The 14,732-nt window shown below is 40.5% G+C and overlaps 1 protein-coding gene across 1 annotated transcript in view; it reads left to right on the plus strand.

The window, feature by feature from the left end:
- Window positions 1-5,664: 5,664 nt before the first annotated feature.
- The window catches only part of LOC122554381 (complement component C8 beta chain-like), a 58,370-nt gene continuing 49,302 nt past the window's right edge, over window positions 5,665-14,732 (plus strand). The window contains exons 1-2 of the mRNA XM_043699299.1: window positions 5,665-5,820; window positions 13,549-13,711. Coding sequence (XP_043555234.1) covers window positions 5,732-5,820; window positions 13,549-13,711 — 252 coding nt within the window. The 5' untranslated portion in view covers window positions 5,665-5,731. The remainder of the gene's footprint in view (window positions 5,821-13,548; window positions 13,712-14,732) is intronic.

Genomic DNA, 14,732 nt, shown 5'->3' on the forward strand with positions numbered 1-14,732 from the left:
TACTCATCCTTCCCCTACACATTAACAGCACAGAAGTGGGACGAGTGGAGAGTGTCAAGCTCCTGGGAGTGGTCATCCACAACAAATTTTCTTGGACTCTTCATGTGGACGCACTGGTTACAAAGGTCCAACAACATCTCTTCTTCCTCATGCAGCTGAGGAAGTTTGGCATGACAGTGAATATGCTTGCCAACTTTTATAGGTGCGCCATCGAGAGCATTCTGCCTGGATGTATGGCAACTGTACCATACAAGATCAGAGATGGTTACAGAGAGTGGTGAACTTTGCCCGGACAATCACAAAGGCCAACCTCCCATCTATAGAATCCATCTACCAGGCCCATTGTCAATGAAAGGCTGCCAGCATTCTTAAAGATCCATTCCACCCAGGCAATGTTTTTCTACAACCTCTACCATCGGGGAGAAGGTACAGAAGCCTGAACACACACTCCAGCCGGTTTCACAACAGCTTCTACCCTACTGTTTTTAGAATACTGAATGGACTCACAAACTCTTAACATTCACCTGTACCTGTGTTTTTGTTTTTGCCGCTGTTTACCTATTATGCTATGCTACATAACTCTGTGATCTGCCAGTATTGCTTGCAAGACAAAGCTTGATAAATTCAATTCAATTCAATTCACACACCAGGCCTTGTTATCATATAGTCTGCTGTTACACACAACCCATTGTCAGCCACTAACAGTCTCCATTAATAGGTATTCACACTCCTAGCCAGATTGTTATCAACTCCTTTGTCTGTCCAACTGTTCTTCCCTCTCTTTGGACTCTATCCCCACCTATTGTTTACTCTTTATCCCCTCCTCCGACCCTATCTTCCACATAGAAACTGACATTTTCCTAGCTACCATCAGTTCTGAGGAAGGGTCACTTGATTTGAAATGTTAACTCAGATTTCTCTCCACAGATGCTGCCAAACATGCTGAGCTTTTCCAGCAATTTCTGTTTTTGTTTCTGATTTATAATACCACAGTTCTTTCAGCTTTTACACACAAAAATCCATTGGTTTGTTGTAAAGTCTGTTTTATAACCTATAATGTGTTTAGACTACTGGCAGAGGTAGTAAAATAGATAAAGACTGAGGCAGCTACAATAACCTGTGTGTTAACACAAGCATACAGCAGAAAGGAATACAGAACAACCTTGGTTACCTGAACATCGATTGTCCAAATTTCGGATTATCCAAAGAAGGTCTCAAGATCCCAGTGAACTGTGTTATCTGAATATTCGATTATCCGAACAAAATACTCCTCGCCTGTGTTGTATGGATAATTGAGGTTGCCCTGCATACTTAAGCTTCATTAAAGCCCACCTGGACTACTACAAGAGGCAAATATATGGAGTAGTCAACAAACCAGAACTTTTTTTATTCATTCATGGGATGTGAGCATCCCTGGCTGGGCAAGATTTACAGTATTGCCCATCCATAGTTGCTCTTGAGAAGGTGGTACTGAGCTGTCTCTTGAACCTGTGGAAGTCCATATGCTCCTGGTAGACGCAAATGCCATCAAGGAGGGGACTCCAAGATTTTGAACCAATGACACTGCAGAAATAGCGACATATTTCAAAGTCAGAATTGTAAATGTCTCAGAGGGAATGTGCAGGTGGCAATCCAATGTATCTGCTGTCCTCGTCTTTCTAGATGGAAGTAGTCATGGGTTTAGAAGGTGCTGTCTAAGGGCCGTTGGCGTATTTCTGCAGTGCATATTGTGGATGGTGCACACTGCTGCTACTGTCAGCATTGGGAGGGGGAGGGGTGGATGTTTCTGAATGTGGTGCCAATCAAGTGGCTTGCTTTGTCCTGGATAGTTTCACGCTTCTTGAATGTTGAAGCTGCATTCATCCAGGGAAGTGTGGAGCATTCCTTCACACTCATGCCTTGTGTCCTTGCAGACATTAAACAAGTTTGGTTGAGGTGTGGGGTGATTTACAGACTGCAGGATTTGTAGCTTCTGACTTGCTCTTGCAACCATTGGATTTATATGGCTTGGTTCATTTTCTGGTAGATGATAACCCCAAAATGTTGATAGTGGGGGATTCAGTGATGGTAATGCTATTGAATGTCATGGGGTGATAGATAGTCATTGCCTGCCATTTTTGTGATGTCAATTTTATTTGTCACTTTTCAGTCTATGTCTGGATATTGTACAGAACTTGCTGCATTTGATACGGACTGTTTCATTAAGTAAGGAGTCCTGAATGGTTTGGAACATTGCGCAATTATTGGTAGACATTGCCTTTTCTGACCTTATAATGGAGGGAAAGTCATTGATAAGGCAGCTGAGGATGATTGGACCTAGGACACTGCCTGGACGAACTCCTGCAAAAATATCCTGGAGCTGAGATAACTGACCCCCAACAACTACAACCATCTTCATTAGTGCCAGTAGAGAGTTTTACCTCTGACTCCAGTTTTCCTGGACTCCTCAATGTCACACTTGTTACAATATGCCCTTGATGCCAAGGGCAGTCACTCTAACCTCATTATCTTAAAATCCCTACAGTTTGGAAACAGACCATTTGGACCAACAAGTCCACACCAACCCTCCAAAGAGTAACTCACCCAGACCGATTCCCCTACCCAACTGCTCTACATTTACCCGGCCTAATGTGCTTAACCTGCACATCCCTGAACACTATGGGCAACTTAGCATGGCCAGTTCACTTAACCTGCACATCTTTGGATTGTGGGAGGAAACCAGAGCACCCAGAGGAAACCCATGTAGACACAGAGAGAATGCACAAACTCCACACAGACAGTCATCCGAGGCTGGAATTGAACCTGGGTCCCTGTCGCTGTGAGGTAGCAGTGCTAACCACTGAGCCACCATGCTGCCCAACTTCACCTCACCTCTGGCAATATATATGATGAGAGAAAGCGTGGTGGACACATGTTCCACCATCATCAATTGTCAGTGAAACATCAGTGTCATGATACTATTCAAAGTGCTTGGGTAAATTCAAATGATCTGTCCTCAGAAAACTGCTGACAATAGGTATTGACTAAAATTGGAACAGGAGTAGAGTCATAGTCATAGACATGTAAAGCACAGAAACAGACCCTTCGGTCCAACTTGCCCATGCCAACCAGATATCCCAACCCAATCTAGTCCCACTTGCCAGCACCCGGTCCTTATCCCTTCAAACCCTTCCTATTCATATACCCATCCAGATGCCTCTTAAATGTTGCAATCATACTAGTCTCCACCACTCCCTCTGGCAGCTCATTCCATACTCGTACCACCCTCTGCGTGAAAAAGTTGCCCCTTAGGTCTTTTTATATCTTTCCCCTCTCACCTTCAAACTGTGCCCTCTAGTTCTGGACTCCATCATCCCAGGGAAGAAACTTTGTCTATTTATCCTATCCATGCCCCTCATGATTTTATAAACCTCTATAAGGTCACCCCTCAGCCTCAAACACTCCAGGAAAAACAGCCCTAGCTTATTCAACTTCTTCCTAACACTCAAATCCTCCAACCCTGGCAAAATCCCTGTAAATCTTTTCTGAACCCTTTCAAGTTTCACAACATCCTTCCTATAGGAAGGAGACCAGAATTGCACATAATATTCCAGCAGTGGCCGAACCAATGATCTGTACAACCACAACATGACCTCCCAACTCCTGTACTCAATACTCTGACCAATAAAGGAAAGCATACCAAATGCTTTCTTCACTATCCTATCTACCTGCGACTCCACTTTCAAGGAGCTATGAACCTGCGCTCCAAGATGTCTTTGTTCAGCGACACTCACTAGGACCTTAACATTAAGTGTATAAATCCTGTTGAGGTTTGCTTTCTAAAATGCAGTACCTCACATTTATCTAAATTAAACTCCAATTGCCACTTCTCAGTCCACTGGCCCATCTCATCAAGATCCCAATGTAATCTGAGGTAACCTTCACTGTCCACTACACCTCCAATTTTGGTGTCATCTGCAAACTTACTAACGACACCTCTTACGCTCACATCCAAATCATTTATATAAATGACAAAAAAGTATGGACACAGCACCACTGCAAATTTAAAGAACATTACCTCAGACTTGGGAAGCCTTATATAATCTACAAATGTAGAAGTTCCAGCACATAACAATTAATCAGTTCCAGGTGCAGGATTAATGGGGCTGGAGTGCAAGAACAATCAAAGCACCCAAATGTGGCAGATATTCTATAAAGGATCAGCAATGGTAAGAATATCAGCTTACTGTGACCTTGCATTAATCCATGCACTTGATCAAACTTTAGAGACGCAATAGTGGACTATTCAAGAAATGCTTACAGAACTGAATATAAAAGAAGAACGAAACACTTCATTTCCCTCTGAATTACTGGAGTTCAAATGTCAGCTCTATGAAGAGAAAAGTCAAAGTTCAAGATGAAAAGAATGAACAACTTGCTGAGGATAAATCCAAAAATAAGAATACTATCGCTGAGATACTGAAGTCTTTCAAAAGTATGTATACTCAACTGACAAACAAAATGAATGAAAAGCTGAAAGGAAAAGAAAAGAAATTAGGATTAACTATAAATTCTGTATCAACCATCTGATGACAAGCTTGCCTGTTTACAGGAAGGTTTCGAGCAATTTTCATGTAACTCAGATCAGGCTCACCAAAGGCATCTACTGAAACATTAGTTTGAGCTCAAATAAATGCTGGTGAAGATGATGGAGATGCACAGTACTGTACACACAGCAAGGAGTTGCAAATTACACATGACTGTTCTTTAAGAAGTAAAGCCAGCAATGATAACAAAGTGAAAGAACTCGAGCAGAACAGAAAGAAAATTAAACAAGCACCCAAGCAGCATACAGAATACTGCCAGCCTTCAAAGAAAATAAAAGGAGAAGAGGTTGGACAGTGGAGAATTGTAGAGAATTTCTCAAATCAAGATTTGGATGATGCATTATCTCCAATTAGACTAACTGGAAGCATTGCAGTAAAGTTTTCTTTGACAGAATAAAAAGAATCCAAACACAACAATTGATCTTGTTATATCATTCAAAACCTTTAAGAGAAAGAAATAGCAATTGCATATTAATAAGACACATGATTGAGAAAGCTATGTGGTGTAACAAGAAATGACATGATTAAGAGCCAGTGCATCAGGGGGTCAGTGAAAATTGTAGGATTACTGAAGAATGCAGTTAAGAAGAGATTGAAATTTTCACTGGATTCGAAACATAAACTTGCCTCAAGTGTCATTTATCGATTTTCCAAGGTCTGTGTTCTCTGGAAGCAAAGACCTTCGGAATATAAAAGTCCTTTCAGCACATCAATATGAACTACTTTCCAAGGGATCACAGTTTGAGGATAGAGCTTTGGCAATGTATGGCTGATTCTCAAACTCACATTCACTCAGAATGCAGCTGCCCCACCAGGAAAGCTGACTTGTCTCCTAATGAGCTCTGTCAAACCACAGTACAATTATTTTGTTGCAGAATGTTTCCTGATTAGTGAATAAGCAATATTACAGTGCCAATTTCAGGATTCGATTGATTATGACAGGACCAGACATAATATTGAAGTTTATTTTTGAGAAATAAAGGTATATCAATAGTTTAAAGTGACCTTCAGGAACTGTAAGATTTAATCCCTGGACAAAGAAAAAAATCAATTGATCAAAGAACAGCACACAAACATTACAACACTGATAACTTGTTATTCTCAAAGGTTTCTGACTGTCAGTCGCTGTACATGCTGTTTGGAATATGGTGGAAACATACAAGACCATGCTTCGATCAACGAATTTTATACTGTTTTCTGCTGCACTATGTATTGTACAGACAGTTGGTTGCTGGTAAGTTTCTGTTACTAAAGATTTAGTTGTTCAAACTTTTAGGTAACTGGTGGAGTACAAGGCAATTGAATTAAGAATCCTTGAGCTAAAGAAAAAGGCTATTAAAAAACCAACCAAAAAAATACTCAAGGGGCAGGATGTATGAGGAACAAGCTGCAGTTTAACTTTCGTGTTTTTCTGAATACTGTCCTGGTCATCACTGCCAAACCTTAGATGTGGAAAATAGGTATTTGACCAGGGCAAGATGGACAATATCTATGTTAACTGCATTTTAACGAATCAGCAGCCTATCCAACCCAGAGGAGAAAAATGAAAAAAACTATTTTATGTGAAAGTAAAATACTGAGGATGCTGGTCATCTAAAAGAAACACAGACAATGCAGGAGCAACTCAGCAAGGGGCAGCACGGTGGCTCAGTGGTTAGCACTGCTGCCTCACAGTACCAGGGACCTGGGTTGGATTCCAGCCTCGAGCGACTGTCTGTGTAGAGTTTGCACGTTCTCCCTGTGCCTGCATGGGTTTCCTCCCACAATCCAATAACCTGCAGATCAGGTGAATTAGTCATGCTAAATTGCCGTAGTGTTAGGTGCATTAGTCAGGGATAAATTTAGGGTAGGGGAATGGGTCTGGGTGGGTTACTCTTCAGAGGGTCGGTGTGGACTTGTTGGGCCAAAGGGCCTATTTCCATACAGTAGGTAATCTAGTCTAAAAGTCTAGTGGCATCTGTGGAGAGAGAAACAGAGTTAACATTTTGAGTCTAGTATGACTCTTCTTCAGAACTGAAAGATGTTGGAAAATGTTTTGGTTTATTCTTTTGACAGAGGTAGACAAAGGGGAACGAGACCACAGAATGAGGAAGTCCAATGCAAAATACAAAAGGACTGTTAATGGTGGTGAAAGAGAAAAATGAGTGTAAATTAAAATGTAAAAGAGAGAATGGATTCACTCTACTGAAAGCAAAGTAAAAAAATCACACATTTTTTAACTTTGTCCACCCCAGTCCAACACCAGTACCTCCATATCATGGAAAGCAAAGTAAACAAGTCAAAACTGTAGAGGATGGGGTGGTGAAAGATGGGGTGGGAATGTAGAGTTGAGGTTAAAATCAGATCACCTGTGACTTTATTGAATAGCGAAACAGGCTCTAAGGGCCAAGTGGCCTATTCTTGCTTCTTGTTCATAAAATGGGGAAAAGATATCACATAGTCAGTTTCTGAAGTTAGTGAATTCAATATTGAGATCTAGAGACTGTAGAGTGCCGAAACCGAAAATAATGTTTTACAGCTGAGCTTGCATTGTGTTTCGTTGGAGCATAACAACAGGCCAAGGACAAAAATGTTAGCATGAAAGCATGATGGTTTGCTGAAATGACAAGCAACTAAAAGGTCAGCGTCATTTCTAAAGGCAGAGGAGAAGTGTTCCACAAAGAGATCATTCAGTCTGCATTTGGTCTTGTCAATGTAAAGGAGACCACACAGTGAGCAGCAAGTGCAGTGGACTAGATTGAAAGAAATATGAATGAGACTTTTTATAGTTATTGTGAAGAATTTATGAATATTCCTCTGCATGTGGTTGTATTTCTAACCATATAATTATTTTTTAAAATTACATCCTTTTTACAACAAAGCAAGAGGCAATATGTATTGTAATGCATTTAAACTCAGATTTTGCAGCAATTTGTTCGAAAAGCTGCTAGCGTTTTATTTTATTTCTCATTTTTGTGAACACAATCCTTTTGATATAATTTATTTTCTTGAAGCTCTATAATTGTACTAGTGTTTGTAATGCCTCTTTCAATATCATTGCCAGTGTTAAACATTTTAAAATAACTTTGGTAAATTAGAAGATGAATAATTTCATACATACACATTTATATATTTGTTACAAATATTGCATGGTTAAATTTGCACTCCCTTCTGTAACTAAATTGAAAGCAATGAATCTTAGAGACATATATTTGAGCAAACAAGATTTTTTTGTGTTTTTTTTGGTCATTAGTCATTTCCAAGGGAAATGAAAATAAAAGCTCTGAATATTATTAATTTTAAAGGAAAGTACAAAATGTGTGGAAAGTCGATTGATAGCAACTTTGATAGCAATAGCAGGTCCTGTTCAAAATGTTAGGCTTGCTTTATCTTTCAATATTGAATATTGTAACTTTAGAGAATTGCTAATAATGGGCGATAATATAGGCCAAAACATAAGAATAGTTCTAGCTTGTAATCCATTGGTTAGGCTCATTATTCACAGATGAACAAACTGTTTGTTCCTTACAGTCTACAGAGGAACAATTTCAAAGTTGAACATCTTCACATTTCACACATTTTCTCTATGCCATTCTTATTAAAATGTATGTGTGTGCACTTGATTGACTCTGAACTCTACATTGTAACATAACCAAGAAAATTCAAAACACTAAACAGCTTGAATAAATAAACATCCCCTTTCATGACACCTGCATTACTGCAAAATTATTTGGAATGTAGAGTAGAATGATGGCATTTTGGTACAACAAACTGTGGTAGGACTTATACAATTGATGGTAGGGCCTTGGATAGTGTTGCAGAGCAGAGGGACCTGGGGTTTCAGGCATATAATTCTTTGAAGTTTGCATCACATATAGAGAGAGTAGTTTAAAAAAAGGTTTAGCATACTTGTCTTCATTGCTCAGTTGTTTGAGTATAGGCGTTGGGAAAGCATGTTGAGGTTGTACAGGACTCTGTACATCAGTGAGGCCTTTTCTGGAATACTATGTGCAGCTCTGGTTGCCCAGTTATAGGAAGAATATTATTAAACTAGAGAGGATTCAGAAAAGATTTACCAGGATGTTGCCAGGTATGGAAAGTTTGATTTATAAAGAAAGTCTGGATAGGCTGGGATTTTTTTCACTGGAGCTCACAAGATTGAGAGGTGACCTTATAGAAGTTTATCGAATCATAAGGGGTGTAGGTAGGGTCGATGATAGATGTCCTTTCCCTAGGATGGGAGATTTCAAGGCTCGGGGGCTCATTTTTAAGGTGAGAGGAGAGACTTTAAAAATGACAGGAGGAACAAATTTTTCACACAGAAGGTGGTTTGTATGTGATGTTCGCATTCTGAATGAAGCAGTGGATGTGGGCACAATTACAATGTTTAAAAGACATTCAGATGAGTACATGAATAGGAAAAGTTTGAAGGGATATGGGCCAAATATAGGCAAATGGGACCAGTTTAGTTTGTGATTATGTTCGGCATAGACTGTTTGAACCAAAGGGTCTATTTCCATGCTGTATGACTGTGTGAGTCTATGATCATGAAACCATTGTCAATTGTCAGAAGAACCAATCTGTTTTAATAATATTCTGTAGGAAAGGAAACTCCCATTCTCATCTACTCTAACCTGAATGTTACTCCAGACCCACAACAATGCGGTTGACACTTAACTACATTCTTAACAATTCAGGATGGGCAATAAATGCTGGTCTAGTTAGCAACACCCTCATCTTCTGTATATAAGGCAGCCTTTTGAGCAGTAGCATGGTGGCTCAGTGGTTAGCACTGCTGCCTCACAGCACCAGCATCCCAGGTTCAATTCTAGCCTTGGGTGACTGTGTGGTGTTTGTACATTCTCCCTGTGTTTGTGTGGGTTTCCTCCCACAGTCTGAAGATGTGCAGGTCAGGTGAACTGAGCCATGCTAAATTGCCCTTGGTTTTAGGTGCATTAGTCAGAGGGAGGTGGGTCTGGGTGGGTTACTCTTTGGAGGGTCGATGTGGACAGGTTGGGCCTAAGGGCCTGTTTCCACACTTGTAGGTCATCTTGTTTTTTCCTAGCTCCCAGCAGTTCAGAGGGAGGGTTACTGGACTCAAAACATTAACTCTGATTTCTCTCCTTATATGCTGCCAGATCTACTGAGATTTTCCAGTAATTTCTGTTTATCTTTCAGATTTTCAATATCTGCAGTTCTCTCGGTTTTCTGGAAAATGTTCAATATTTTGATATTTAAAAAATTGATACATGCACAATCCAAATGCATAAGCTATGTTTCTAGTCATCCAGCATTTTACAGAACCTGAGTTTTGGAAAAGCAAAATACTGTTGATGCAGGAAATCTGAAATAAAAGCAGAAAATTCTGGCAATACTCAATAGGCCAGCCAGCATCTGTGGAGAAAGAAATCTATGAGTTAACATTTTAAGTCAGGGATATTTCTGTTTCTCCCTTCATTGTTACTTACCAACTTTGTAGCATATTTCCCGTATTTTCACCTTTTGAACTAGATTGCTGTCCATCCAGCTTAGCCTCCTGGTCCTCATATTGTCTGCTTTGTCTTAAATATCCAGAAGTGCTCTTAAACCCAGCTGAATGCTTTCTTTCCCCCCTCCCTCCTCCCCCCCCCCCCCCTCACCAAATCACCTGTGTATTTGTTTCAACAATTAACCATCACCATTAAATCATTGATTAATATCCCAACAGTTAAGGAGAGTCGGGGGCAGAGTTGAGAATTGTAGCCATCACAAAAGAGAAAGTGCTACAAAAGCTAAAAGGTCTAAAAATTGATAAATCTCCTGGCGCTGATGCGCTACATCCTAGAGTTCTGAGGGAGGTGGCTGAGGAAATAGCAGAGGCATTGGTTGTGATCTTGCAAAAGTCACTGGAGTAAGGGAAAGTCGCTGTTGTAACCCCCTTGTTCAAGGAAGGATCAAGACAAAAGATGGAAAATTATGGGCCGATTAGCCTAACCTTAGTAAGGGGAGGTCGTGTCTGACAAGCTTGTTAGAATTCTTTGAAGAGGCAACAAATAGGTTAGACCAGGGAAACCCAGTAGATGTTATCTATCTAGACTTCCAAAAGGCCTTTGATAAGGTGCCTCTTTGGAGGCTGCTGAGTGCAGTGAGGGCCCATGGTATTTGAGGTAAGCTACTGGCATGGATTGAGGATTAGCTGCCTGACAGAAGACAATTGGGATAAAAGGTTCTTTTTTGGAATGACAGCTGGTGACAAGTGGTGTCCCAAAGGATTCAGTGTTGGGGCCACAGCTGTTCACTTCATATATTAATGATATAGATGAAGGGACTGGGGGCATCCTGGCGAAGTTTGCTGATGATACAAAGTTAGACGGACAGGCAGGTAGTACAGACTGGGTAGGGAGGCTGCAGAAAGATTTAGACAGTTTAAGAGAATGGTCGAAGAAATGGTTGATGAAATTCAACGTGAGCAAATGCGAGGTCTAGTACTTTGGAAAAAAGAATGCGGGCATGGACTATTTTCTAAATGGTGAGAAAATTCATAAAGCCAAAGTACAAAGGGATCTGGGAGTGCTAGTCCAGGATTCTCTAAAGGTTGACTTGCAGGTTGAGTCCGTGATTAAGAAAGGAAATGTAATGTTGTCATTTATCTCAAGCAGGTTGGAACGTAAAAGCGGTGATGTGCTTCTGAGTCTTTATAAAGCTCTAGTTAGGCCCCATTTAGAATACTATGTCCAGTTTTGGGCCCCACAGTTCAGGAAGGACATACTGGCACTGGAGCGTATCCAGTGGAGATTCACACGGATGATCCCTGGAATGGGAGGCCTAACATACGATGAATGGTTAAGGATCCTGGGATAGTATTCCTTCGAGTTTAGAAGGTTGAGGGGAGATCTAGTAGAAACTTACAAGATAGTGCATGGCCTTAGAAAGGGTGGATGCTGGGAATTTGTTTCTGTTAGGCAGGGATCCTAGGACCCGTGGGCACAGCCTTAGAATTAGAGGGGGTCAATTTAGAATGGAAGTGAGGAGACATTTTTTCAGCCAGAGAGTGGTGGGCCTGTGGAATTCATTACCACAGAGTGCAGTGGAGGCCGGGACGTTAAATTTCTTCAAGGCAGAGCTTGATAAATTCTTGATCTGGCAAGGAATTAAGGGCTACGGGGAGAGTGCGGGTAAGTGGAGTCGAAATACCCATCAGCCGTGATTAAATGACAGAGTGGACTTGATGGGCCGAATGACCTTATTTCTACTCCTACGTCTTATGGTCTTAGGTACTCCAATTGAATAATTTATGCACAAAGCGCAATAAGGGCAATGCAGACCATCAAAGGTGTGGGAGATGCAGACAGAGAGGAAGGGGACTAAGTCAAATGGGTTTGGAAGCGGAGATGAAACATAAGCCTATTGCACTTGGCAGTTCTAAGTGGCCTCCCATCCAAATGCTAAACAAACCTAAGTCTGCTTAGCTTCTGATGTCAGGCATTTTCAGTCTAGTGTGGCCACTGATAGTGATAGTGATAGTGTTAATGGCTCTTTTTTTTTCAGGTGCTGTGGCTCTCTCTTTTAAATCTGCTATCATTACCTCAGAAGTATCAACCTTTGACCCCAATATATCTTGTAAGCCATCATCCCATCTCTGATCACTCAAGCTTTCTAAAGTCATTCAATATGTTGTTGTTTCCTCATACCATATCAATATTTCCCAGAGCTCTATAATTGAATTCCTTCATTTAAGTTTCTGCCCTTGTCACAGTACTAATATAGCTCTTACCAAAGTGGCAGATGACATCTTGTTTGATTGTGACAAGGATAAACTTTCCCTCCCTGTCCTTCTTTATCTGGATCCAAGGAAGTACTTGCATTGGCATCACTCTGACACAACAATCTCTGGTGACCCCAAGATCTATCCTTGGCTCCTTCCTATTTCTCACTTGCATGACACTCATCAATGACAACACCTAAAGGAACAATTCATTTTTACATGTACTCAGAGGACACCGAGTTCTATTTCACTATCACCTCTCTCAACCCCTCCACTGTTGCTAAATTAAAGGACTGCTGGATGACTCCAGTTCTGGACAAGCAGGAATTGTCTCCAAATATGAAGCTATTGTTTCCTGAACCCAGTCCAAACCCGTACCAGAGTTACTGCCTCCATCTGTCTCCTTCAAAACAATCTGAGATTAAACCAATGTGTTTGTAACCTTGGTGTTACATTTGACCCAAGATGAGTTTCTGTCCTCATATTTGTGTTATTACCAACAGTGCCTACATCTACCTCTTAATAAACATTGCCCAACTTTGTCCTTGTCTCAACTTATCTACTGCTAAAACTCATTCAGAATCTGCTTATCGCTAGACTTGACTATTCTTGCACATTCTACCCTCCATCATCCAAATATCATTCAGAGCTCTGCTGCCTCAGTCCTAACTCCTGTGCCAAATCTCTTTCACCTCGTATCTATATATTCTGTGACCAACCCTGGCTTCAAATCAAGCAAAGTCTTGACTTTAAAATTTTCATCCTTGTTTTCAAATCTCCATAGCTCTGGTCATCCTTTTTCCTGTCCTCCAGCTCCACAACCTTCCAGGATGTCTGTGCACCTCTAATTCTGAACTGATAGCCATCTCAATTTTAATCACTTCACCTTTGATAAATGTGCCTTCTTTTGCCTAGATTCCAATTTCTTGAATACCTTTCCTGTATTCATTGCTTCTCATCCTTACTTTTTTTCTTCAAGACAGTGTTTGGAAGTTACATCTTTGACAAAATGTTTGGTTATCTGATTTAATATGCGTCTCAGAATCATATTGTATTTTATAGTGTTCCTGTGAAGTGTCTTTGAAATTCAATTATGGCAAAGATGCGACATAAACATAAGTTGCTGTTTGTGGAATCTTGTTAAAATACACACCACAGCTATGCTTAAACCAGGCCTCCCAGAAACATGTTTTTTTTATATGATCTTCTGGATTTATTATAATTTCTTTCTGATTTCAGCAAAGAAACCCCCATGGAATTAAATAATCAATCAAATGTGTTAAATATAGCCAAAGTAGGAAGACAATGGAAAAGATCATTGAGGAGTCCATCACAGCCAATTGATTGCATTGTTTCTTCCTGGTCTTCCTGGAGCACTTGTGATCCTTGCCAGAGCAAGCAAGTAAGTATAACAATGGAAACTGTTATGATCCCAGTAAATGTTGTTAGTAGACAAATCACGTTCCACCAGGAACCTAACTTGATAGATCATAACTTTATTTGTTTTGTTTTTAACAAAGTGGTCTCTTGTTGAACCATAAAGGTGCAGTGCTGCAGATTTTGCTTCAACAAAGCAAAGTTTTATTTCAAAAGGAATGAAACTAATATAGAATGATCCAAGCTATCTACTTGTAACTTCAAAGATTTTAAACCAACAGTAAAAGTATAATCCATTAATCCCAAAACACTCCTCTATAAATTGTAAAGAAATAAAAGAGCTTTCATACACAGTAGAATCCAAAACACCCTGGTACAGTTTCCAAAACACCATTCATAAAATACTCACACTAGTGCCTCTGTTTCCAACACCACTATAGGGTTTAGTTGCTCGAGATTTCAACTGTTAAACTGGAATTGTGTTAGCTTCTTCTGAGAACTATTATAAACGTGAACACTTATCCGAAACAACCACTTATGACTCTTTATTTGGTCTGGAACCAACAGTAAAGTCATAGAGTCATAGAGATGTACAGCATGGAAACAGACCCTTCGGTCCAACCTGTTCATGCCGACCAGATATCCCAACCCATTCTAGTCCCACCTGCCAGCACCCGGCCCATATCCCTCCAAATCCTTCCTATTCATATACCCATCCAAATGCCTCTTAAATGTTGCAATTATACCAGCCTCCACCACATCCTCTGGCAGCTCATTCCATACACGTACCACACTCTGCATGAAAACGTTGCCCCTTAAGTCTCTTTTATATCTTTCCCCTCTCACCCTAAACATATGTCCTCTAGTTCTGGAATCACCGACCCCAGGGAAAAGACTTTGTCAATTTATCCTATCCATGCCCCTCATAATTTTGTAAACCTCTATAAGGTCACCTCTCAGCCTCCGACGCTCCAGGGAAAACAGCCCCAGCCTGTTCAGCCTCTCCCTGTAGCTCAAATCCTCCAACCCTGGCAACATCCTTGTAC

The sequence above is a fragment of the Chiloscyllium plagiosum genome, chromosome 11 (genome assembly GCF_004010195.1).
Source record: "Chiloscyllium plagiosum isolate BGI_BamShark_2017 chromosome 11, ASM401019v2, whole genome shotgun sequence".
Classification (NCBI taxonomy): Eukaryota; Metazoa; Chordata; class Chondrichthyes; order Orectolobiformes; family Hemiscylliidae; genus Chiloscyllium; species Chiloscyllium plagiosum.